The sequence below is a fragment of the Clinocottus analis genome, unplaced genomic scaffold (genome assembly GCF_023055335.1).
Source record: "Clinocottus analis isolate CAN_PGR_092001 unplaced genomic scaffold, fCliAna1.0.p SCAF_7, whole genome shotgun sequence".
NCBI lineage: Eukaryota > Metazoa > Chordata > Actinopteri > Perciformes > Cottidae > Clinocottus > Clinocottus analis.
The window spans coordinates 12,996,806-13,024,760 of record NW_027176229.1 but is presented as its reverse complement, the minus strand read 5'-3'; the positions used below and the strand labels follow the sequence as shown (position 1 = coordinate 13,024,760).

The following is a 27,955-nucleotide window of genomic DNA, read 5'->3' as shown; positions in this document are numbered from 1 at the left end:
CGCTAAAACTAGCCTAGCTTTGCATTTATTGCCACCTCAGATTTTAACTTGAGTCGTTTGCGATCTTGAGTGATTAAGCTACTTTTAAAATCACACAATTCAAATTGTCTAAATTAGTTTATTATATTTTGAGGATATTATTAACAAGTGATGATTTAAGAAACTAAAGAACACATTTTGCATGTTGATACTTTTCCTCTCATATTCAGTTTTTCCAAATGCAGAGTGCTGTCATTTTGTTAACCTGTTTGAATTTTGCTATATTAATGATAACAGAGTATAAAAGATAGTAAATGAGGCCACTGCGTTGTATTACAATTTACAGCGCATAGCTGAAGGCTACCGCCTACAATCCAGCACACACACGTTTCTGCAATGTGATATTTTAGCCTTGGCATTTCTCTAATTGTATTTGCACAGTTGTAAAGCATGCTCAGTCCACCCATAATCAAAGGATTAAAAAAAACAAACATACATACATATATCTATAGATATATATATATATATATATCTATATATCTATAGATATAGATATATATAGATATAGATATATATATATATATAGATATATATATATATATATATATCTATAGATATATATATATATATCTATAGATATATATATCTATAGATATATATCTATATATATATATATATATATATATATATATATATATATATATAAATCACATATATATATATAGATATATATGCACACACACTACCATTGAAAAGGTTGGGGGTCACCCAGACAAATTTTCAGTTTCTTCGCAAGTTCTCGCATAGAGTAGCCTTCATTTCTAAGAACAAGAATAGACTGGCAAGCTTCACATGAAAGTTCTCTTTTTCTGGCCATTTTGAGAGTTTAATGGAACCCACAAATGTGATGCTCCAGATACTCAACTAGCTCAAAGGAAGGCCAGTTTTATAGCTTCTCTCACCAGCAGAACTGTTTTCAGCTGTGCTAACAAATTTGCACAAGGGTTTTCTAATCATTCATGAGTCTTCTAAGGTGATTAGCAAACACAATGTACCATTAGAATACTGGAGTGATGGTTGCTTAAAATGGGCCTCTATACACCTCTGTAGATATTTCATTAAAAAAAAAAAATTGCACCTAAAATAGTCATTTACCACATTAATAATGTATGGAGTGTATTTCTGATTAATTTAATGTTATCTTCATTTAAAATCAGTGATTTTAAAAAAAGAGGACATTTCTAAGTGACCCCAAACTTTTGAACGGTAGTGTGTATACTGTAAACACACACACACACACTTACATATATGATACGTGTCTATATAGATAACCCTAAAAAACATTAGAAAATATGCGGTGGCGATGAGTATCTATCTCTCTATTACAGACACAATGAGGATGCTGCCGTGCATGCCTTTGTGTTGTCTCCTCTTACGGCAGACGCTTGGGTGTCAGAAGAAGCTGCTGTCCTCACGAGCATCGTTATGCCTGCTAACTGTGTCACACCAATCTGTGCTCTCTCATTTCCAAAATGGTGCAAAGTGTGTGGGAGCACTCAGTCTTCATGGTCAGAAACCATTTTATGGACAAGTAAATTCACTATCTGAGCCATATGGTGGGCTGTGGCCCGTGAGGATTGCACCAAATGTCTTTGAACAGTGACAGTTTTGTGAAGGCTCTTCACACACTAGCACACACAGAAACCATCCGTCTCACTTGGCTATCGGCAGCCGCAGTGAGCCTCGTGTTTATCTGGCATATGTAAACTTACGACGGACTTTATAACTGTGCCTCTCTAATAAATCCATTTCTTATTGTATCTTCTTATTTCTCATTCATAATTTAAACAATTAAAAGTAACGGCTGCACCGCAGCTCGCCATACACAATTTCTGTACATCTAACAGCTTTAAGTGGCTCTCCAGAGGCTCATTACAGTTCCCCCGTTTGGTGACAAACAGAGGAAATAAATGTTTATTTTCCAGGCAGCAGTTTGGGCAGGGGATATTGTTCGCACACCAAAAGCTAATTTAGTTGTAAATTCTGACAAAATTAAGTCAGAAGTTACATACTTTAAGACATTTTCACTTGGAATCAATGAACTATAGTCTTAATTTCGTAATCTCATGTATAAAAATGTGTATTTGTGCTAAGATGAATTTCAGCGTAGAAGATTTCTCAACAAACCTCGGCTGCCCCCAAGCGGTGAAATTGTATAAGAGCAAAAAAAGCAAACACATTGAATACAAATACTTATTTGTATTCAAATACAATTGTCTTCTTACTCCCGCTCAGTAGTAAGAAGACAATACATTAGAAGCAAAACATTTAATGTATTTTATCACGAATCATAAATGTTTGTTTAATTGTCAATTTCTAACAAATGCTGAGTTTCCACATCAAGAGTCAGCTTACATTTTTTTCAAATGACAAAAACACAGTAAAGACAGACAGTATTCACAACCTGTTTGACATTTCCATTACATTTACTGTTTGAGTTATAACATTCAACACCATATTTACAAAGCTCAGTTCCAATTAAATCATTAACTGTCAGGCTGTGCTTCTTCAAAGCATCTGTTGAACAAAAGGCAAGGGCTTGAAAACCTTTTTTTCTCGTTCTTTTTTTATTTTTAACAGTAGAGTGGTTAAAAGGCAACAGGGTCGTTGTCCTCCAGACGATCCCTCCGTCTCACATGATCAGACGTGCACTCACACAGTCACAGATAGGTTATCATTGCTCAGTGTGGGAGCCCTGCTCACATCCGTTCAAAGATTACACACTTTATAAATCTATATACCTTACACCTGCTATATGATCTGTATTGTACATGTTACTTCTCACTACTGTGCAGCCAGGTTACTTACTCTAAAAAGGCACACTTTGCACTATCTAAACACGGGTTTAGCAATAATGCAAATTGAAAGCTCAAGAATGAGGCAGATTAAAAGGTAAAACATTCAATCATATTTGAAAAAACAAAAAAATAAATGTCATATACATTTATATGTGTGCTGCACCTGTGAACAACACATCACTGTGAAGCAATAAAATACAAATATGAGAAGAAAAAAAAAAGAAATCCAGTAAGTCCATTTAGGAATCCATATAAAAAGGTGCTTAAAGTCTTGAAGTCTAGTTTTACAGCTGCACGAAGAGGAGAGGTTTTCCAGTTAAAGATTCAGTTGACACAAACTAAAAAGCCTAAAATATGTGTGAGGATTGGTAGAAAGAATGAGTTATGGCCTATATCGTAATAATTTGTCTATTTAATGGAATGTTTGTATTTTACAAATTTCCATATGAATATAGTTGATGACTTTGTCTTTAAATATAGGTGTTTTGCATCACATAATCTTCTACAGCTAACACACTGGCACTGTTTTACACTACAGGATTTTCATTTTTTGATTTATATTGGCGTTTGATTGTTGCATGTAATTTCAATATTTCCCTTTGACCTGAGTTTGTTTAATCCATCTTCAATTGAATGTAGTCTCATTTTAGGGACAATGCAATTTATTTTTATACTTTCATTTTGGCTTGTGTGTATCTGATGGATTGTGTTCAGTTTTCAGACCCAATCCAATTTATTTGGATTTTTTTTACTACATAATAAATATTATGATTGGTGGGTTAATGTTAAAGGTTGCTTTGAGGTTTTTTTTTTAGTTCCATGATAAACAACCAAGTTATTATAAAGCTCCATTTTAACACTTTGGCTGATAAGGCAAGTTGTGTCTTTAAAAGGAAAGTGCATTGCCTCAATGGCTCAAAGGCCTACTAAAACATACACACAAAAAATAGAATATTTCACAAAACACCCTATTCAAAATAAAATACCTTCTCTCCACTTGAAATTGGTAAACATCTTTATTATTCACCATTATTATTAAATTAAAAAGTTCAGCAGTTCACATTCATCAGCTGGTTGTGTGTGTGTGTGTGTGTGTGTGTGTGTGTGTGTGTATCCGTGTGCAAGAGTGTTCTGGGTAGTCAAGTTGTATAGTTCACAATGATCAGAGTTGTCCCGTGGCTATTTTGAGGAGCTCCAGGTCTTTGCGCATTTGATCTCCAGGTGGTGTACAGCCGTATGCTTCCAAACCCAGCGGCAAATACCGCTCCTGCAGCCCCAGGAACTCATCCCCCTGCCCGGCTTGTAGCGAGACCCACGGAGGGGGTGGAGAACTACCCCGGAACCCCCAAAGTGCCAGACTCTCTGCGATGAGTGGCAGCAAAAAGAGGGTATGAGAAAGATCCACTTTACCCCAAAATACAATAACTGGACCGAAAAAGAAAAGGAAAGAATTCTAAATACTTGTCACTAACCTTTACTGTGCAGATCAGCAGCTTTGGTCAAACCAAAGGAGACCAGATATGGTGCTACAGCAACCAGGTCTTCCATTAGACCATGTGTTGCCATGAGCACTATAGACCTGTTGAAGAAACAAACACTTCTGTAAATTAAGCAAGAATATGCTTAACTCTCCAATATGGGGCTGCAGAATATTTATACGAATGAGGAAAGTCGGTCTCAGATGTTGATCCCACTGTAGGGCCATGTCAGAAATGCAAATGCTGTTGCATGAACAGGATTAACTTATTTTCCCTGGCTCACCTATTTGGTACTCCAGTTTTTAAATACTGTTTCATCTTGGCATCCATCGTGGCAAATGAGGTTTTCTTGGTGACTTTCCCAGAGCAGGCATCCACTGAGACCAAGAAGTACCCAGGCCGTGTGAAGGGCATGGTCACCTCATTCACCTGGCAGGTAACAGGAAAACAATTGGTTCAATTAACCCTGATTCACAAGTTCAAGTCTTATAGATAAGGTAATGTGTTTGGCCTGGCATACTCACAGTAATAAAGGAGCTGCTGTCTCCTTTCTGCTGCTCTTTGATACTGAGAGACTTGACTTGCGTCTGGAGGTAGGAGGTCCATGGCTCACTGGAAAACACAAGCTGAGACCGATACACATTGGTCAGCAGTGTTTTATTGCAGATTAACTGACATCACCTGGAAGGGGGCAACTCGTACCTTTTTAGCGCCACATCCTTTGCAGGGCAGTGTATTGAGGGCTGGCATAGGTAACACTGCCGAGGGCATTTCGTAGTACTTGGGGTAGGCCTTGGATGTACAGTTACAGGTCTGTTTAGAGGAAGTGGTAGCCAGAACTTTCACTCTCTCACAGCCTTTTACTGAACAGTAGCTGTGACCATCACGGCCATGCCGGGCCCGAAGGTAGAGCCACAATAAGCTGGGTGTGATGAGAGGAGAAACAGTTTAATTAACTTAAGGAAATGTGACTGCTTAGCCATTAGTGGGAGGAGGATGACCTCTGTAGGTCAATGCAAGTCAAAACTGTCAAAGCTTAACACACTCTTTAGTTTGTTCTCACCCAACAGATTGGTCAAAGAAGTACTTTCTTTCCATCGGCCTCTTCACCAACTCTTCAAGGGATACCACAGTGCCATAGTCTATGAGGTCATCAAAGGTCTTCCTTTGTCTATCATTGATGTTGGCCATTATCTGAAATGTGGTGTCTGATGGGTAACAGAGTCCCACCAGCACCCAGTCATCTCTGAGTGGGAGAAAGAGAGTGGAAGAAAAAGAGAGTGGAAGAAAAGAGAGAACGAGAGGTTATCAAACAAAGCTTCTCCAAAGACCAGTAGGAACTATTAGGAATGTTATGACAACCATTTGTTATTTAAGTTTTTCAGTTCAGAATAGTTCTAATGTGATGAACACAATTAACAAAAACAGCTTTTGTTGTTCAATGGCTTTCTTGGAAAGAAAAATAAATTCTCGTTATCTTGAGATATTACAGAAATCTAATGACTTGGAGAAGCAGCAGTCACACATGTACATGCTGCTGACTTTATGTTACTCACTTGTCAAAGTTGATGAGAGAGAGGACAACCTCTTTTGGTGCAGGCCCACTCCAGTGCAGAGTGTAGCTCTTGCTCATCATTAGGATGGGCTGGTACTGCTGAGACAGTGCCCCCTGGCTGTTGATCCCTCTCAGTACCAGAGGAGCATTGGGGTATTCATTTCTGCTGATGGATAAACGAAGGTTGGAGGCTCTTTGGGTCTGGATGTACACCTGAGGGAGAAGAGGATGTGGTGGAGGGCAAGTGTCAAGAAGAGTGCACATTTTACATTAGGGGTACAGGCCAACCAGAATAGAGGGCAGACCCTGACATGGTGTACCTGAGAGTAGCGGCCGCTGCAGATCACTCCATTCCAATCGGGCATAGGCACACAGTAAGGGTGTTGGATCAGGTAATTGTCTGCTCTGCCAACGAAGGTATCCATGTAACCGGTTACTGACCCGTCCACATCATGAAAGATGGAGTTTTTGTCTCCATCCAGGTCGTTCCCTTCAAACCACTGCCCTGGGCGACCGAAGAATATTCGCAGACCCACCTGAGGATGATATTTGCAAAAACTTGTGAAAGCCAGCATATTTGTTTTTATTCAAGTTATTATTAAGTGCCAGCTCTGTCAATGTTACCCCAGTTAAACCCCAATCATTTTTAAAAAAAAATCATAATGGTTTGCATACCATACTAAATACAGAATATCTTCTCAATCACAAGAAAAGTTAAATCATTTTAGTAATTCATTTAGTGCAGATTTTGTGAACCGTAGGTTTAGGTCCACTGAATACAAAAATGCCCTAACTTTCAACTGAGTCACTTTCAAGTTCTATTTATGGTTTATGTTAATATTTATGGTTGCATTGTGTTATAAACATGTACAATGGACTTATATGCTCTTAAAAGTCCAGGCGTTGCAGTTTTTTGTTGTTGCTATGTCTCATCAGTGGCTATGGTATTGAATCATGGGAGTACGAGGACTTGGAGAGTGATGAAGACCTTCTGATGAAGAATTCAGCCCCCAAACCTGCTCGGGCTGATATTAAGGATCGCTCAGTTATACGCAGCGGCTAAGTGAGCAATCCTGGAAATGGAAATGTTTAATTTATGTTTAGGATGAGTTTTACAATGAAATTATCTGATTTAATAAGAGGAGTATAAACACAAATGTACAGATTTACTTTTAAATGTTTTTAATTAGTTACATTTAAGTAAAGGCAGTGCACTGAGCTGCCTTACTACTATACCACCACAAGATGGCATTAGCGATTTACAATAGTTTTTCACAAGCCCGACTCAGAAAAGAGTACAACAAATGGTGACCCCTTTGAAACTAATGCTTGAAATAACTGCCAACTCTGATCCGAGTTATAATCTAATTAATATGAGAGGAGGCTTAATGGGGCGAAGAACAAATAGGAGCACATTTTTAAAGAGGAAACAGTCCGACCAAATGTACCAAGACGATGGACACAAAGTAGATAGAAAAAAAAACAGTCAATCCAAGGAGTGTTCATGACTACTGAATTCCTACCAAAAACAGGAACAAAAAGAACACAGTAAGAAGAATTGATAAAGAGGAAGGAAGAGAGAATACAAAATAAATGACTAGCATACAATATTTTTAAAACAAGATTAGAGGAGTCACAGGGCAGTACCTAAAATGTAACATGACCCCATCCCATACGGTCAAACAAAACAAGCTGGGAGTGAAACCTTTATTTCAACTATTAGTTATTGGCTATGATAGGCTTAATAAAAGCATGCCACAATGTAAACATGCCACAATATGTCATTATACTGTAAAATAAATATGTAGGCAAGCATAACTGCTTGCAAAGATAAGTTTTACGTTGATCCTCAGTCCCAGTGTTAACATGTTTATGTATTGCACTACATTCATCTATGTAATTCTAATTTTAAAACTGTAACTGTATATTGAGCGTGGATGTCAAAAATTGATGTTTACTCACAGTGGAGTGGAAGTTGAGTTGAGACAGATTATTTTGTGGGGTGAGCTGCCAGTTGTTCTTCAAGTTAAATCCAACTGCACTGGTATAACGTTCCGGTGTGGGGATAAATCCACGAAAAGTACTCTGTGTAAGCCGCACCGGACCATCATAGATCTGGAAACCTCGGATTGGGAAAGTCCTACAGAGGAGAGGGAACGAGGCAGGTCAAGCGACAGCAATAAATACATGATAGAGAATGTTTTCACTTTGCCTCAGTCAAGGATCCAATTACTTTGTATTTTCTGTTAATAAAACCTTGTGGAATTTTAATTCAATTATCAAAATATTCATCTCTTTTATTGGAACTATCTTGTCCCTGGCCAAAAAAAACAGTGACAGCCAATCTGGCAGTAATCACGATGACGACAGACGAACCAACTGAGCCAGATGTGACAGCGTGGTCAGGAAGCCTGTAAAATGTCTGTGAAGCTGTACAGAGTGGTCACAAACTGGCATCAACTCTAGTTCTTGAGACAAAAGGCCCCCATTAGTCAGTCTCTAGTTTATGTTTCTACTCTTGTACAACAAGCAAAGAAAGACAGAGAAAACAAGAGGGGACAGAAAACTCAAAACTCTGCTCTCATTAGAATTGTCCACTCAGTCAGACATGGCATTGCAGCAAGGAGAGACTATACACATTCTCCTCATGGAAGTCCTATCTAAAACATAGTCGGTGAGGAAAAAGTAGTGCAATACCATTAGTGCTTCCATTGAAAGGTAAAGCAGATGGACTTTTTACATGACTATAAGTGAGATCATAATTTGTTCCCTTGGAAAGATTATCAAAAACTCAAAATAATAGAAACAAAAAAGGGATTGGTGACATCCGGCTAAAATTAATAGGAACTTTGGGTAAAAAAAGTCAGAAAAAAATCTTCTTCTTACTGTTAAGTAATCAAATGCTACAATGAGTAATCCCTTTCTCAAAACCATGCAAGTGTTGCTGCCTAAAATATCACTGGCGGTAAGTCAGTCAACACAGAACTTCCTTTCACAAGTACACCTCCGGCTTAAAGAAGCTGCAACAGTCTCAGCTGTCCATCTGTCCAACAGCCTGATGGCCTTGCTGGCTCTCTCATCCCTGCTGGTTTTTCCCAGCATATGTTGCTTTGCAAACTCTTCCAAAACCCAATTCCTGAGAAAGCTTGGTTTGATTTGATTTGGAAAACTTGGTTTGATTTGGATTCTCCCTGAATTACTGGCATACATATTCCCTCCTTTCACCAACTCATTCCTTCTTCTGGTCCCCCTCACCTGTTTTTAGGTAGTGTCCTCATCTTAGCATCAGCACCTCCTAAGCCCCAGTATTTATTCTGCCCTCCGTTGGTCCCTCGGTTTTGGCTTTCACCCACAAACAGAGACTGTGTCACCTCCTGACTGGATCCTTCATCCTTAGGGTAGCTGCCATCACTGGAGAACAAGAAGGAACAATGTCATTTTTAAATCTTTTTTTTTCACATGCACATATTAATAACTTTACAGGACTTTACTTTTCTTAATGTTGATACATTTTAATGGATGAACGAAGAGGAGAAGAAAGTGCAAGATTATTATATTATCTGAAAAACGATGCGTGTGAAAGGAAAGTGTCTGCTGTTTGCTCAGTATCTATCAATACAAGGTGTTTTTGGCAAGTTTGTCTTGCAGGGAGATGGGAAAAGCAAATATGGCTGAATAAAGTAATCATTATGCTGAGAAAAGAGTGATTTAGAAAATACACACCTGGCAAAAGCCAGTCCAACTCCATTGTCTGCAAATCTGTTCAGAGAAAGATCAAATACATATTTGTTTGTCATACAAATGTATGTCATCGAACTATGATGAGCGTGCTGTTGACCAGTTATGGACATAATTGATAGGAATGCAAAAATATTATATATAATGATGACCTAGGTTACAAAATAAGAAACATAACGGCAGGTCCTCCGAACATGGGCCTTATCTTACTATGTTTTTTCTCTTATAACATCGGATGAGTGTGCTCAAAATTAAGGCAGAAAATAAAAACTGAAATGTCAACCAATGTTTTCCACTTTTAAGTGTATAAGAATCAAGCCAGCTTTGAACATGAAGTTAGGTCACATAGTAAGTCTGTGGAATATAAGCACATCATAGCAAAAGATAACATTGTATTGGACTATAAATATGTCAGTTTAGGTTTTTATGATGTTTTTTTCTATTTTTCCACCCGAGTCCTCTGTTCTGTTGTAGACTTGCATTAATCACAACATGATTATGATGACTATGAGTCGTCTCACCCAGAGTTTTTGATGACGATGTCTCCCCCCCGTATCCACGCTCCTAAGTCGTTGTTCTTGAAGGAGATCAGAGTGTCAATGACTGCCGCCACCCGTGGACGGCTAGGGTCAGCATCCTGGTGCGGTCGAAATCTAACAAACACACATGTAAACAAAAAGTTTTTGTTATTATCCTTGGGACTTTCCATCAACTACATTCAATACCTAATTTTTCTGCGCATGTGCTCCTCATGAAAGCCACACACACACACAGATTGGTTCAATCTAACTTTTGGAGGGTGGACCTGATAATCATAGTGTCGTACCATAATTCTGCACAGACCTAATTTACAACTAGACTAAAAGTCTTACTGTGCAGAGGTACAGCCATCTTCCCAAGAGATTATGACATATCGTGTGCACAAACTGAAAAGGAGATTTGTGTTAAAATTAAATACTGCTCATCCTCTCTTTTCAGCCTATTGGTGGCACTCAATTCAGATCAGAGCCTTCCTTCAACATAAGTATTCATGCTCTGGTTACATTTCATTTCCACAAATGTTATAAAAATCTTTCTGCTAGAATATAGATTTGGTCCTTGCAACCTTGATCCTTGTGTTGGTCAAGGGAAATATTAACCTGAATGTGTCCAGAGGAAAATGTCAGTGGATTACATAAATCCGAGGGAATACTTTGGAACTTTCGATATCTCGCTCCTTCTACTGAAATATTAATACTTAGTACACACATACACACACATAGAAAGACCGAGAGAGAGAGGGGGAGAAAGAGAGGCCAGCAGCCTCAGTGGACACGCAAGATTTTTTCCGTCTACTCGAGGGCAGTATTTGGGTAGGGAGAGTGGAAACTGTATCTGTGAAGCCTTGTTTTCTCTGTCAACACAGACCTGACAGGCCGTCCACTAAAATGCAGAAACAGAGAGTAAAGCCATCCATCTATCCCAGTCAATGGCCGTATACGAGAAGATATCCAGCAGGGGGATATAAATAACTTAACTCACAAACATTTACACATTAGTAAACAAAAAATACCTTAATATTTACATAGCATAACTGTACAGCATGATACCTATGATCGACCACTATAACTCCCTGATAGATACAGCTATACACGGTACAGTGCTGTATAATACATTAGTCAGTTGGAGGTTACTAGCAATTTACTTACATGCATAACTGTAAAAAAAAAAAATCATCACATAAAACTCTAATTACTAAATAGTAATTTGAATGAATATCAATTTGACTGAGTGTATACTTCCTCAAAATGTAAAATGCTATTGCACACACGTTTCACACAAACACACCTGGCACTGTCATGTAGACACAGGTATTCCCGGGGGTCCGCAGCGCTAGCGTTCGTGGTCTTCACTCCTTTATCAATAAACAGTCCTGCCTGGGAAGATGAAAGTTTGATTACAGTAAAACAGCAAATGTTTTCGAAAGGGGCTTTCAGACCTACAGAAACCTATGACATCAGACATTTTAGTTTATCATGATTAAAAATGCTAAAGTTACAATAAGAAATCCCTCTGCTGATCTCAAATATGTTTAGGGAGTGGCCTTATAATTAATCTATATAATGCCATGTATAGGCTGTAGTGGCCGATCTACGTGTCGGCCACTCTGCTGGGTGAGAGTGAGAATGAGATCCTGTTTCTCACGCGCTGCTTCAGTAAAAAAAAAAAGAGTCCAGCCGTTGGTATATCTTTGGGCTTTTGCACATTTAATTATCAACTGACGGCAGTTACAAGTTGTTATTTGGACTTCCTGAGCTGTTTTACGAAGTATTTGGTCTAGTGGTAAAAACTGTCTGATCTCCCCGTCACCCATGCATCGTCAATCCCCCTTGCTCGTACCGGTGCCCCGTATTTAAACTATCACAATAAAACACACATTACCATAATAAAATACACACCTGTGACTAATGGCTCCTACATAGGCTATAAACTATTAATATAAATCACTCTGTGTGTATGTAAGCAAAGTTATTCTCCCTGACTAATAGGACAAAAATGTTTGAAATAACTGTGCCTGTGTACTTTGGGATCTCTGATACACACTTTTTAAATGGACTTAATAAATCGTCAAAGTGAAAAGCTCCAAATCATCACTCTACAAGAGCTTCATGTGTGTATCCGTGCTTTTGTAAAATCCTCTCTCGACTGGTTAGTCATTATTTACAATAATGAGCGGTGAATTTGCAGTATACTAATAATGCTTATAATCTGTTATTTTTTGGTAAACTCTTTGCCACACCAGAGAACATGAATATACAGAGCAGAAGAAATAAAGCGCCTCATGAACCTCTGTCCGTTACCAGAGTGACAATTGCCATAACCGTTTAATCAACAAGTCACTATTTAGCCTGTATAACTTTGCGTTTACTCCTTTTGGTTTGTTTGTTTGAAACGGGACCAGAACTAAAATACTACAATGTATAATCGTTTCCTTAGTACAGAATAAATGGTCCAAACAGGTGTGAAAGCACCCTAAAACTAAAATTAGATAATCAAGAGGGGCTGTAGATGCATTTCTGTTGGACTGACATAAACAAGACGACTGGTTTATTTTACAGTGTGGGAGCTGAGGCAATAATAAATGTACTAAATGTAAATCCTGGGCCAACAGGCTTATAGAGTCAACACAATGCAGGGTACTGTGGAAAGTATAAAAAGGTGGTAAAAAGAAATCCTGTAATTAATGTATATGAAAAGGAAATGTATATTTACATGGTCTATAACATATGTATTAGTTTTGTATGTTAAGAAAATTTATTGTAAAATAAATTACAGGAAAAATGGTATGCCTGTGTGTTTTATGTATATGGACAACTGTGCTTTGAGTTGGTCCTGTGGTATAAGCAAGGTATACTCTTAAACTTCTGGGCTCCTTCCTCTATAAGAGAGGCTGCTGTGGACAGGCTGAACAAAGAACTTACAGTTCACCTGCCCGACTGCTGTCATGATATAACAGAGTGCTATTGTAGAGTCTACACACTCTGTGTGTGTGTGTGTGTACGTCTCTTTTCGCAAGAACCAAGTGAATAGGCATTAACATGTTTCAATGTTTCTAAACAAGTTCTATTTTTCTCTTGTTTCTCGAAAACACAGAAGCAGACAGAGAAAACACAGAGGTTAGGCAAATGGTGTACTGCCCTGTTTATGGAAGCGAGAGCATAACCCGGCATGAAACAACAATAATTAAAAAAAATTAAAAAACAACTGATAATCTACTGTGATAATACCTTAAAGTTGGAGTGTACACGGTTGTTGTAAAAAATCCCCAGGGGAGTGAGCTCTGCATTGGTCTCTGGTACCAGCCCATGAGAGTCTCCAGTAGAAGAGCTGTGGAACACAAACCATATGCCAGCATCCTGGAAACAGGAAGGAAAAAAGATGGAGGGGATAAACCATGTTCTTGGTACAGCTGGGCAACATCAGGAATGTCATTATCTGGCTTCATAAACGCATCATATGTAGGCAGAGCATTATAGAAACATACATAACCAATAAAAGGTACCGGCCAGGATGTTATACAGTACTTCACATAGGTCAAGACCTCCAGAATAAATAAACCAGGTGTACAAGTTCATATAAGCTCAATGGTTCATCAACGTTTATGGTTCAATAGACATGGACAGACAACCTGAATATCACAAGCATACTCCCTACAAATATTTAGTACACAGCCCTCTCCACTGGATCTCCACGCCATTTAAACCAAAATTGAAACGATGCAGGACGAGTCTTCTACTTCAACAGAGTCGTCTCACCATGTTAATGCATCCCTTTGTAAAGCCGGTTAAATCCCATTTTATTGAAGGATCAATTTGTTATGAGCATGAATATCTTCAAGTTTCATTACATAACTCTGATGTTATTACCTGAGAACCAGCAGCTGCATTGCTGATGAGATTGTTGTTGGGGTTTGCGATCCAGAATGTGGAAACTGCCCTGGATAACACCAAGCACACAAACAGACAAAGACAGAGACATAACACACACAGACAAGCATGTCGAAAAAAATATATTAAAAAAGGCTAATAAGCAGAAGACAGGCATCAAAGAAGAACCCTGTGATCTTTCGAAATTCCCTCAATAATCTACTTAAAACCTGGAAACAAACCTTGTTGCTTCTCTTACAGAGGCACTTTGCTGTTTCTCGCTAGAACAAAAAAACATCCCGTGAAGAGTGAAGGTTGTTATTGCATAACTAAAAAACCACACACACACACACACACACACACACACACACACACACACACACACACACACACACACACACACACACACACACACACACACACACACACACACACACACACACACACACACACACACAGCAACTATATGATCAAGTAAAACACACACTCTAAAATGTAGGTGCAATGTACCAATTCTGAGAAAATCATGTCAACCTCAGTGTACCAACAGAGCATTAATGGATCTGTTACGTTAAAAACAGCATTATAAAATAATAAAGCACAAGTCGTAATCCAAAGTTCTTGACTTGCAGTGGTTGTTGAGCAATAACTTGTAAGTATTCATAAACATTCTCTTGATGATGGTGCAGAAACTCATGTTGTCTTTTATCACTTTGTTCTGCACTCATATCTCCAGCCTGAGACACACAAAGTAATTGTCCTAATATCTTACTTGCAGTCTGTGCTGGGTGAGGGAGTGTAGCCCTTGTAAACTTTGTCCTTGATGCTGGTGCAGAGGGTCTCGTTGCGGTCAGTGGGCAACAGAGTCCCGGGTCGAGTGAGCAAGCCAAGGTTGTGGTAGAAAGTGTTACGCTGCTCTATCCCATCCTCAAGGAAAAAACAGTGACCCAATGTGTCATAGCCGATAGTGTTCTTCACCTGGGTCAAAGAAATCCACGTGATATTAAAAAAGAGAAAGAGACAAATGGGGATTTTTTTTTTAGCATACTTCTTGACAGAAGAGGCAAATAAATACAGTTATATATCCCAGTTATGGCAAGCCTTCCCTCTCCAAGGAAGAGGTAGATTACATATGCAGAAAAAACTATTAACAAGCACTTTCCTACTGCTAGAGGTGCCTGCCTCTGTAAATACTTAAAAGTCCTAAAATAATTTCCTTCTAGGACAATTTTGGTTTTAAACTGATCTGACGCCATGTTGAAGGGAGGTACCGAGACAGATCGAAGAACATACCCTACAAGAGAATATTCACATGGCCATTGTGCAAGAAGGGAAACAGGAAAAAAACAGCAGAGTCAAACAATGTTATCCAAAATGTAGTGAATTCCATTTCCTCAACGCAGATGGGAAGAATGCTTTCAATCCAACGGCCTCAAGGACAAAAGTAACACAGATTTTCAATTGACAGATATACTGTGAACATGTAAATGTTATATATTTGCTGGACGAAAGGGACCAATTGTAAATATTGATTCCCTTTCCAAAGAGACTTTGAGACAGATAATGATATAACTGAGACAAGTATGGGACAGGGAGATTCGAAAAAAAGAGATTAAGGAAAAGAAGGTGATTAACTTTAAGCAAAATAAAAGGAGGGAACGAGGCATTACAGTAATCCAGCAATGGAAGCTGTAATTTATGTAGTTAATAATGTCTAACATTGCATGGTTCCTATTAATAGGAGCCGTCTTAGACACCCTCCAAATATACAGATACAGCTGTCTTTCTTTTGCCCACGTATACATTTCAGACTTACTCATCACACATAATTTACTAACCAGCAAACCGTTGGTTGTGTGGATGGTGAGGCAGCGGGAGAAGGAGTGGTGTATGGAGAGTCCGTCCACGTAGGTTGGTTCCTCGTAGCCTCCCTTCTCGTCCACATCCCCACACATGTGGAAGTGGACGGGGTAGTGGCCTTGCTCCGCCTGTTGGCCCATGTTCTTCAGCTCCACGTGGGACAGATGTACTGATGAGAAGTTCGCATTGATCTTCCGTTGTGTAAGGGAAAGAGAAAGAGAAAATAAAGAGAGGCCAGAGTGGAGAATAAGTTGCACAAGAAAGGATGGTTTTAAAAGTAATCAAGCAAGAACAATGATCTTTTATACACCGCTAAAGTAGAAACAACAGGTTCATATTGTGCTACAACAGTAAACTAACTGTCTGCCCACTCTAGTCTAATTAAAGGTTTAGGTTGAGAGTACAATTCTCTCCATTTCTCTATGATCCTCATGGGATATGAACTCTGGCTGTGTTACCATCATGCTTGAGAAATTAAAACATCACCATAATCACTGATGTTTCTCTTAATGAATAAATAATAGTAGTTATATATTTACTTAATTAAAAGCTAAACCCACATAAGTAAAACAACAAATGGACTGCGGAGAAAATTTAGTTAAACATTAATCAATAAATAATCCAATACAGAAAGGCTGTACAAAGCTTCCTAGGAGGTCTTTTTGTGGGCATGGAATAATCCACAGTCTGGTTCCTGTTAAGGACGTATTGGCCAATCCTTCCAACCAACTGTAACTCACACACACACACACACACACACACACAACCACACACACACACACACACACACACACACACACACACACACACACACACACACACACACACACACACACACACACACACACACACACACACACACACACACACACACACACACACACACACACACACACACACACACACACCTTAATGTGGCCCCCATAGGTGTCGTGGCTGTAGAACTGGCACAAGTTGTTTCCGTAGCACGAGTTTTCCATTTCTCCGAAGATGAGAATGTTCCTGGAGAGCAGAGCCACTTCAGCACGCATGTCGACCCCATCCATGATCTCTCCGACATGGTTATACTGAGGTTTTCCTGGTAAGAACAGACTTCCTGGTCATATGATGCAACAAAGTGACTTTAATGAAGACAAATCTGGTGCACTATTTGACAAAACATGGAAAAGGTGGAAGTCATTGCTTGCTATGATTACATATGTAAATTAAACACTGCATTCCATCTCATCTAAATAAAGCAGGAAAGGACATGAACACTGGAGGAAACTTGTTTAATTTAACTGAAGACCATAAAAAAAAAAAAAACCTTGGTGTCAAATTCTTGTGAAACCGTTCTCAGGTCAGACCTTTTCACTAAAATACATGCTTAATATATAATGTTAAAATAAATAGGAAGTGGCATTTAAGTTAAACTACAGTGTTTTATTTCTGGACATGTCAACCACAGGAAGTGCCTAGCAGCACGCACCCAAACATAAACAACCCATACCCCAAAACCAACCTAACAAAATAAGAGACATGTAAAAGCATATGTAATGAAATGCATATGAAATGCAAACTAATCTGCTCTTGGGCGATGCAGAGAGTACCCATACCCACAGGGTGCAGCTGCCAATGATAACACACAGCAGTAGTTCAGCTGCTCATAGCAGCAACACAAAATCTAGGCATGCACGCTTCTCTCCAGGAAGGGAGTTGACAACAGCAGAATGAGATTAGGATACTATATCTCTGATAGGGAGATGTACAAAAACTAACTAAAAGATTGTTAGGGAACAACATTAGAGAAGCAGAAAGAAGGAGGTTGTGAAGAAGGAGTGATGTTTTTGAATCCACTGAGGTTATTATAACACAAAGTTACTTAATACCATTGGCAGGCCTTGAAAATTGTTATTACGCCAGCTGAAGACTTTAACAGCTGATCGCACGCCTACAGCGCCACCTAAAGTACAGGAGTGTGAGTAAGTAGGACAGAACCAGCTAGCAGGCGTCACCGTGTTTAACCGGCGGAGAGTGAGAGAAGACAGAGAGAAGAAAATGAGACTGTTGAGGTCAGACTCCAAACAACTCTCATTTGAAATAGGATAGTTCACCCTAAAAAAAAATTTAAAAAAATCAAACATGTCCTCTTATATGTAGTAGTACTTATCAATCTAAATAGTTTTGGTGAGAGTTCCACGGATATTGTTGTCATCAGTTTAACAAGACCAATTTTCTTTCAACCAACCAGAGTTCCTACTAGGCCTCTCTATGGCCATTTCTCCAAAACAAAGCAGCTCACACCAAAACAATTTAGATTGATAAATAGCACTACATGCAAGTGGAAAAGTATGTATTTGGATTTTGGGGTGAGAAGACCCTTTAATGAAGCTGGTCGTTACCGAGAAAGGCAACCAAGGCAACGAAACCTATTCTTTCAAAAGTGCACACACACGCACGCGCACACACACACACACACACACACACACACACACACACACACAATCTCACCTTGTATCCTGACCTGCTTGCTATGGCAGTCAGAACAGGGCAACAAGGTAAACTCTTCAGCCTGGTGCATGGAGTAGTCTGTGCTGGCAACTACAATCTGATCCCCGGGTTGCCAGGTCTTCTTCACTTTGTCTTGCAGGTTTAGAATTACCTGGTCCACAGCATCTATCTGGAAGCCGGATATGGGAAAACCTAAAAAGGGAAAGGGGGCATAACACTTAATTTAAATAAAACCTGTAGGACAAGACATACAAATAGTATGAAATAGAATACTGGTGCCATTTTATTATTGTTAATACACATATATTGTACCTAGTCATAAATATTTACACCATAATTTTACAAAGGCTCTCTTAAAGTAAGAACAAAATCTTATTATACCATTATATTATAATACCCATTAAATGGGGAGAAAAGACATAAGAATAACAGAGAACCAAAGACCTTTCTACAGTACTGCATAGTGAAGAAATGTATATTCACAGCAGTTTATATCCTGGCTTCTGAATAGCTCACTTACCGTCGGAGATATTGTAAAGCAAAGAAAAGAAATGTAAAGTTGGCAGAGAGCATTTTTTAATTTTGTGCCTTGTGAGCGATACACTAAAATAATTCTGTAAAGACAGTTCACAATTTATGTTCAGTTAAGTTGAGTCACAGTCAAATGTCTTTTACAAGGTGTGGGCATGCACGGCCGCAATAAATAAAGCGGGTGTGCTAGTTCCTCCCCCGAACCACAAACAGACGCCACATACGCAATTACACAACGGCATGGTCACAAAACCACGGTTACCCACTGAGGCACGAGAATGTCTTTAATGTTCAGGTGATGGATCTGTAGAGCGGTTGGCATGTGGCAAACCTCATTTCTCAACCTGTCACTATCCTCCAAAACCCTTTACACTTCAAAGTGGCAGAAGCCTGTCAATTTCATCTGGACAGCTTTCATACTACAGAAGACTGTTTCTGTAAATAACTACAGATAAAAAGCATCAAATTTAGTTCATGCTTTCGGTCATTTTGTGTAGGTTGTCAGAATTAATGGTCAAACGCTATATAATTTATGTCAACACTACATTATGTATAAACTGGTTTTGAATTTAATACCATCATAAGCCGTTCCTCACCATTCTTCCACTCGCTGTAGGCTGTGACGGAGAAGCCCACGCCGTTCACAGTGGTGAAGTTCTGTTTCGCCAGAGCCCTCCCATATGTTTCGTGGTTTTCATGTTCCCGGACGTCCTCTGAGCATGATGCGTTACCACTGCCCACCACTGAGACCAACGCCCACGCCTCTCTGCACAAACCAAAGGATGACGAGAATAGTGGGAGAGAGATAGAAAGAAGAGTCATTTTCAGACATTACAGTAAATGTACTAGTTTTACACAGCCTTTTCAGAGAAAAATTGATCAGGTTGTCGACCTTAGTTTTCCATATATTCTCTTTTGATGATGAAATGAATGACATTAAGCTATAGCTGAAAGTTACACCAAACTCTCATTAACACTCCTTCCTTGTTCAATATTACACCACTTGTTTAATCATTTACGTGGCTCACAAACTTATACAAATAACAATGTTTTAATCATTTTTTAGTTGCGCTAAGAAGTCAATGGTACTTCATGAAGCCTATTTAATCACTCTTGCAGTTTTATGTCAAATGTTATAAAAAAGAATACAACTTTGCACCAAACACGACCCATTATTTGTGACAGACGGTCCTAACCATCACATTAAGTCACTTATAATTAGAGAATTAGAGGGATTATATAAAAAAATAAGGGCAGAGGATTTCAGGAAGGGTACTCCTATGACCCAGAGGAATAACGGGCGTATTTGCCACATCCCAAACTTATTTCAAAAACAACTTTGACCTTTGCGCCAAATCCTCCCTGTTCTCCTACAGCACACTTTCTTATTAAATATGAAGGAGATTGAGGGTGTGGATGGAGAAAGGGTGTGGGTTTATGACCTAAAAGAAGACATGCAGCTTGAATGTTTCAAACGTCATGTCCTTAGCTTTATAGCATGAATTAACTCCTTTTTTTTTGGTGCTAAATGAGTCCAAAAAATATAATAATTGAAAGTCACTATAAATAAACCAAAATCCAAATTTGACCTACGAAATCTCCTTTAATATTAGCAGCAGTTAAAAATCTGTCTCTGTGCTTCCACTGGCATAATCACAAACTAAAAATCTTCTTGAATAGAACCTCTGCTCCGTGTCACTGTACACTGCATAAATACACAAACAGGATCTGTCTCAGGATCCACTGTGATTACGGCGTGTGGCTGTGATGGAGTGGTTGTTTCACAGTTTCCTTGAGCCCCATCCTTGGTCTTATGTTCACCAGCATTTTAACAACCTTATTGTTTTTATCGGAAATAGCTTATGCGAGGAAGGAAGAAGTGAATTCACTGCAGGTTAGCATGGACGTGTGTTTAAGTGTGTGCGAGTGCTCTCCTGAGAGACAAAGATGAAAGACAGAGGCGGGAGCCAAAGCAACCATCTATATGTGGCAGGAAGGATGGTTGACACCCTGAAACTCATTTATTATTTATATATATTTTGGTTGGAGTTGGAGATGATAAGGATAAAGAGGTTCATGAAACATGCTCAGGGGAACCTGGGTATGAATGGTTTTCCAGCACCGACATTAAATAACAAAAAAAACAAGTTTCCAAGTATGAGGCAGCTACCTTGTCTTCCGTTTGTCTGCAACACGCCTTAACAGGTCATAAACTTCATCCTTATGCTCAATCCTGTAGGTCATATGACTTTACCACTAAACTCTTTCAGGCTAAAATCCCTCAGCCTAACAATTTGTGACTTTAACAAGATATTAAACGGCATGTTCTCTCGTATATGCACCCTATGCGTTTCCTCCTCCTACTAGAAAATCCACAGAAAGCTAAAATAAAAAATCTCCACTCCAATAAATGTTAAATAAGAGAGTGCATACCACTCACTTATTGGTACCACTAAAGCACTTCTGGACATTTAAAGATCTATATCACATACTCCATTTGAGAGGATTAGTTTGAAAACTTGAAGAAACTCACGTGTGCATACATGTGTTTAAGTGTCTGAACAGAAGACCTATTGTCATTTAAAGTTAAATTCCAATCCTCTCACTTTATAAGCTTAAAGAAAGTAAAAGCCCATGTGGACAGGACGACACTCAAGCCTACAGTATCTGCAAGACAGACTTACAGACTTTACATATTTTGTATCGCCACATTTTGCACAAATCATGGAAACTCTAAGCATCCAACCCCATTATCCTATTTGTGCTTCCTTTTCTGGCAGATCATGATGTAATAGAAACAGAGGAAACAGCAAGAGAAATAACTATGAACAATTCACGGGAAAATCACAAATGAAAAAAAAAGATACATGAAAGTACATTTTCCAGCTAAGATGACGATGGTAGAGAATTCTAGTATTGTCAGTCCAAGTAAGTGAGGGGTCTCTCGTTAGTGCTCAAACAAAAGCACACAAAACAATCTTTATCAGCCCCAAGGAGACCAAGAACAAACAAAACACGACCAAGAATAAACAAAACACAACCAAGAGTAAACAAAACACTCCCAAAATCTTGCACAGTCAACACACCATGGACAACCACCACAAACTATCCAAGAGCTGTCACCTTCTGCAACACGAGACATGAGACACAAACCCACTCACACATTTTATCATACAGTTGAACAGACACACTCGCCAGGGCAACAACAACAAACTTGTTCCTTATTTAATTAAAAAAAATAAGATTCCCATATTAGGAAATTGGCTTTACCTGTATTTGAGATCATAGACAAATCTACTGCCAAGCTTTTCTTCAATGGCCTTCTTAGTTTCCTCCAGAAGGCTTTTGACTGCAGAGTCTCCTACAGCCAGTGTGACAATGCGGCCCACTGGCAGGGTCTGCAGCAACTGCGTGAGCCGGCGACTGTCAGCAGGAGACTGATGTGTGTCGTAGCGTTCAGACAACACAATCGTGCCTGTGTCCTGGTCAACAACACGTAAGTTGATGCCTCTGCTGAAGTTTCGTTGGAAGGCATAACCCCCCGTTGTCAGACCGGAGGCTGGGACATTTCGGGTCAGCAGAGACCAGGAAACTCTCTCAGTTCCATGTAGCTCCAGAGTCCCACCTTTCATGACTCCAATGAACTTGCGACCCATGCCAGGCACTTCAGGGACTTCCGTGTCGTCAGAGCGTCCCACAAGGACGATGGTGGCACGAGAACGGTAGCGGCATTTGGGCGCTCCGATGTGGAGGGCTCCACCATCTTCTATAAGGATGTGACGAGTTTTCAAAGTTATGTTTTTGCAGCCAGCAGCGTTGTCTGCAAAAACCACCCGACCTGTGAAGAAGCAGCAACAAAAAGAAGTATAGAATAATCATTTTGTGCTGTATCCATAAGCTGAACTTTGCAACTTCTCAAATTTATTCAACATAGATTCATCGTTACAACTCAAAATTCCATTTAACAAATCATGCCCGTTGATGTGCTTACCTCCTGACTGGATGGTTAGTGTATGCAAGGTAGCAGAAGTATCTAATCTAAGCAAATGCCCACTTTTGACAAGAACAGCCTTCTCTGGTTGGTGCCCTGGGTTCCAGCTACTAAGTGATCTATCGTGGTCCGGACAATTATCTGCAAACATGACCAATCAGCAACAGATTACAGAATCTCATAGTTCTCATTGGAAAGGGATATACAAAAACATACACAGATGGTATACAAAAGAGGGAACACATGTGGGGCAAGTTGAGAAGCCATGGGTTAAATAAAGAGATATCAAATGTTTTAAAGCATAAACATTTGTATCAATACTTCATAATACTGACCATCCAACTCATCTCCAGTTGATAGACTAAAGATGAGGATGAGGGTGAAGAAGAAAACCCCGATGGACACTCCAAAACAGATATATGTGTTCTTTCTTTGCTTGAGGCTAGGAGCCTGCCCCCTATGCTGGTTTTCCTCTGACAGGTTGAAGGTGCCTCTGCGCTCTGGCGGGGGTCTGTGAGGTCTTATCGGTGGAGGCGGTGGAGCTTTGGCAGGTGGTTGTGAGCGGACTGGAGCTACTCGCCCAGGAACATAACCTGGGGCCCTGTGGTGTTTGCCATGGGGCGGAGCCACAAAAACCGGTTTGCGGCTGGGGCCATCACTCGTCGGCATGGTACAAGTGTCTGCTACCTGAGAGTAGAGAAATGTGGATCAACTAAGCATGTTCTTTGGAGTACTTGAACCACTGTCCAAGATGGACGACAAACTGATTTTCTCTGTCACATCTGATGTTAAATGAATAAAATGTTTCTTTGATGGCAACCTGAAACCGAGTCATTGGTCTGTTGTCAGCAAACTTATTTGAATAACACACAGCTAAAAGCATATCTAAACATAAGGAAGAAGTTGGTAAAACATAAGGAAGTTTGAAACATAAAAAAGGAGTGAATCAAATAATAAAGAAGTCGTGCGGAAGATGTCAAGACGGAGGAAAAGGCCATCAAAATAAAATGAGATTTAACAGTAGCAGGTGAAGGAGAACAACAGGTTGATTCTGGGGAAACAGTTAGCATCTAACTTATGAACCTTTAGGTAAAGATCCTGGGTGTGGGTCTTAAAAAGACTACCAATCTATTAGGGCCTACTCAGACAGAGTGGCATTAGCTGCTTATGTCCACAGCCACGAAGGAGGTTATGAATAATAGATCTGAACATTCCTGTTCATGTTAAAACAGCAAAAACAGATGGCACCAATTACAGTAGGGAAGGAGGACAGGACGCCAGCTGTATTTTATACAACTGGAGGAGGTAGCACAACGTTATCTGAAGCCACGGACACACACACACAGACGGACACACAGAAGGGTCAGTAGGACACACCTGCACACACAAACGTGCAAGGATAAAGGAAATGACACTGCAGGAAAAAAGGCTGCCATAGCACTTTTCTCGGTGGGTGTTTGTGTTTTGTTAACACAAACACCCTGTACCACTGTAATGACAGTGTAGCATGCCACTGGTAAGTTAGCAAGTTCAAACTTTCACACAGTTTCTGGTCACACAACTTGATGAATGACCAAGTCGTGCAAGAGGTTGTTAAAGTGCAAAATTGCTCCTTTAAAATGAAGACACCATCACAGTTATGACTTTAAAATCATCCAAGTGTCTATCATTGCGTCTCTCACACACTCACATTCACACGCACAAACACACCATTGTTTTGCCAAGCCAATTAGTCATCATTTTAGCCCAGAGCACAACAAACCTCTTCAATTCATAGACAAAGGCATGTACAATCAAGGGCTGCTCAACAAGGGTTCATCCATTTACATCAGCCACAATACGAGTTTGGCCCAAGAGCAGTCGTTTCCCCCACTTCACCCTGAATCATCTCATTAGTGGCTCTGAACCACTCCTTTTCAGACTTTAGCAGATCATTCTCATTATTAACCTAAACTGGAATGTCATCAAGAAAGGCATGCTTATGACCCTTACTTCTGATGCTCATATTCTCATGGTCTGTGCCCTCAGACTCAGTGGGAGCCTTGTGATGAGATGATCCCCTAGGTATCGGTCTGTATAACTCTATCTGAGACAATGTTTTTATTCACATTCCTCACCATCAAAAAGGGCCACGGTGGTCCTGCTCCCCTGCTACTCACCGATCTATCGGAGCATAAGAAGCTGTGTACTAACCACCTTGGTGTTATTCAACTTCTGGAAGCTACACTCATCACAAGGCTCAACACACAGCTTCCATGTTATTTCATATAATAACCAGGGACTCGCTCATCGCCTACCTCTCATATTTTCCTGATCTCAGAGCTACTGAATAATATCAACCAGATGTGGGCGAAACACTGGGAGTGGGAGAGACCATTACAAATTCCTCAGCTGTAAAATCAGTCTGTACTTTGGAAAACGACACTGGCAGTGTAACAAACAGTAAGCCACGTGTTCCCCACATTAACTCGAAACTATTAAGCCCGACCAGCGCTGTCACAACTCTCGCCACGAAGTTACGACCACCACGTTTATAGTAAGTGTGGTGCGCGAGTTGAACCGCACTGACTGACATAGAGGTGAAATTAAGACGCGGTTAAAAAGATGATTGTAGTACGTATGTTGATGTATGGGCTCGCATTAGCCCGAAGTAACTCCTTCAACACCACGATGAAGAAAGAGCAGCGTTATTTGTTTAAACAGTAACGTCACCTGGTCGTCACCATAAAAAGATAGACATAAACGGGCAGTATAGGACACACGTTAATTTAGAAATATTAAAACAGAGGTTTGTGTCCATTGAAGGGGCTTTTCTCCACTTTCTCTGATAAGGTACGGGGTACGTAACGTGAGCTCGGACACACACACACACACACACACGCACAATTACTAGGTTAATTGACACGTTTTACCAGCAAGTTAACGCACACACGAGAAGCCTCTTCACAAGAGACCAGCTCTCCACTCAAAGCTTCCCTCGGTGGCTCCTCTCCAGCCCGCCGGCTGACGGACACAGACACGGTGTACCGTGAAACGTTAGCCGTTAGGAGCTCGGTACCGTTGGCTGTCCTGCTCCTCTCCCGCTCTGTCCATCCGCTTTCTGCCGAGCCGTTAAAACACCCGCTGAACCTGTGGTGGTGGCGAGACGAACGAAATGTGTCCTGATTCTCTCAAGTTGGCGTTTCGTGTCCCACTTGTTATATACTTTTTCTTCACATGGTGTTTTTTTTTTCTGCTGATGGGCTGTCGTTGGTCCGTCGGGCAGCCCCTATCACCTCTCACTGTCCTACCAAGGGAAGCAGGCTCGGTTTGCGAAGGAGGAAGTGATGATGCGTTCAAGTTGTGTCGGACAATAGAGGAGACGCGTGAGAATAACAGTTTGAATTTACAGCCTAATCCAAAATACAATTTTAGTATTGTTTTCTTTAACATTTTTTTGAGGGTACTCAAAGTCAAAGTCAGTTGTATTTGTCAATTCTTCCATTTTTGCAAACATACAGATGATTTGAAATTGTGTTTCTCTTTCTCCGACATAAAGTGAATGGAAATGTAATAAAGTGTAAAAACCGTTAAACGTTTTTTAAAAAAAATAGAACAATATATAAACAACATAAATAAGGAAACTATAAAAACTATAATAGACTATAAGTATGTGTTATAGCAGCAGTTAAACAGCAGAGGACATGAGTCTAGATGTGGGAGTGGTGAGGGAATACTGAAAGCTTATTTAGTCACTGTCTTTTTCCACTATTAAGTCGAAAAATAACTATTGGGACATGAATGTAGCGTCTTCATAACCACAGCCTCTGAAGTAAGAAGTGTAGACATACTAGTTGTTATTGTTATAGTAGTAGTAGTAGTAGTAGTAGTAGTAGTAGTAGTAGTAGTAGTTGTACAATTCTTATCATCACTATTTTCTAGTATATTTTATTGTTTGCTATTTTGCACAAGTAGTATTGAAGTGTGTAAGACCAGCATGATTGAATCATATATATAATTCTACTAAAAGATATGAAAATGTGGGGACTTTGGCGCAGGGATCTAATACTTAGAGAATACATCACCAGCAATAATACACAGTCTCCTGCTGTAAATATCCTGTGATAATATTCTATTATGGAGTATGATTGCTATGTTGCCACATCTTGATTGACAGATTGACAGTTTGACAGTGATTAACCTCTGCTGCAGTGAACAATTGATACCCTGGCTCCTATAGGAAAACATCCATAAAAATTAACAGTAAAGTGTAAAAGCAGAAACCATATTTCGACATGAGCACACTTGTAATTTTGGAGTTGAAGCACAAACTAGCAGTTTACTCATATGATGAAACAAACACTGACTTTTTTAATGCAGCCTGGGCGTTTCTATTTCCAACCTATCTGAAATTGGGACAGATCATCGTCTCTGGACTTAATGAAGGAATGTAGGGCTTTCCGAGGAGTCATTGAATGCGTCACAAGGAGCGCTTGAGCAGCATGAAGTGAGGGGAGGGGCTTAAACTCGGGCCACACTGCCGTCTGCTGGTATAAAAGACTAAATACTCTATAGCTTCCCAGACAAGCGGACAAAACCTCTTATAAAGATGCTCAAATGAATAATTAATTCTAAAGTGAATAAACACTGATAATATCCAGATAATTCAGATACAGTAAGAGTTTGCATAAGTAACATGACTTTTACATGTCTCATTTTCATTACTGTCACGCCACAGGATTACCGCCACATCCTTTTCCCATAACCTCGGTAATCTTCCAATGATCTCATCCATATACTGTTACTGTCCCAGAGTCTAAGCGGCAGAGTTAACCTCTTGACCTAAAGCACTATCAAGTTTTCATATTTTTAATAAGTAGAGTTTGCTATGAAATATTATCTCTTTAATCTGGACCCAGGGAAAAAAAAAACAAAAAAAACGTTGTGGCCTAAAATCACAATGAGCAGAACTGACACACTTGCCCCAACTATACAAGACCAAAAACCAGCTTTTAGAAATGTTCCAGAGAACATACCAGAGAACACTAGTAAGGTTAAGTTTCATGAAAAGCACAATACCCAAAACACAT

At 39.7% G+C, this 27,955-nt stretch overlaps 1 protein-coding gene across 3 annotated transcripts; it reads right to left on the bottom strand.

Moving 5' to 3' along the window:
• Positions 1-2,327: 2,327 nt before the first annotated feature.
• cemip2 (cell migration inducing hyaluronidase 2) lies at positions 2,328-26,197 on the bottom strand. Of its 3 annotated transcripts, none has more exons than XM_068605237.1 (24): positions 25,799-26,197; positions 23,222-23,573; positions 22,887-23,027; positions 22,166-22,733; positions 19,492-19,661; positions 18,365-18,556; positions 16,783-16,952; positions 15,853-16,065; positions 14,787-14,992; positions 14,015-14,084; positions 13,376-13,504; positions 11,436-11,524; positions 10,130-10,261; positions 9,594-9,629; positions 9,126-9,281; positions 7,833-8,010; positions 6,191-6,406; positions 5,872-6,083; positions 5,379-5,561; positions 5,018-5,237; positions 4,840-4,941; positions 4,599-4,744; positions 4,310-4,416; positions 2,328-4,199 (listed from the first exon to the last, which is right to left on the bottom strand). In XM_068605237.1, exons 2-24 carry the CDS (start codon positions 23,553-23,555, stop codon positions 4,000-4,002), a joined length of 4,170 nt encoding a protein of 1,389 aa, XP_068461338.1. In that variant the 5' UTR covers positions 23,556-23,573; positions 25,799-26,197; the 3' UTR covers positions 2,328-3,999. The 3 variants fall into 3 exon arrangements, with proteins under 3 accessions (XP_068461338.1, XP_068461337.1, XP_068461339.1); XM_068605236.1 differs by having other exon boundaries at positions 25,815-26,197; XM_068605238.1 differs by having other exon boundaries at positions 25,945-26,197.
• Between the last annotated feature and the right edge of the window lie 1,758 nt (positions 26,198-27,955).

Coding starts and splice junctions, on each gene's coding strand:
- cemip2 (XM_068605237.1), bottom strand. CDS start 23,555: ATGCCGACGAGTGATGGCCCCAGCCGCAAACCGGTTTTTGTGGCTCCG. Junction 14,085..14,786: donor TCACCCAGCACAGACTGCAA/GTAAGATATTAG, acceptor GGTGTTATCCAG/GGCAGTTTCCACATTCTGGA. Junction 6,407..7,832: donor AACTCAACTTCCACTCCACT/GTGAGTAAACAT, acceptor TATCATCCTCAG/GTGGGTCTGCGAATATTCTT.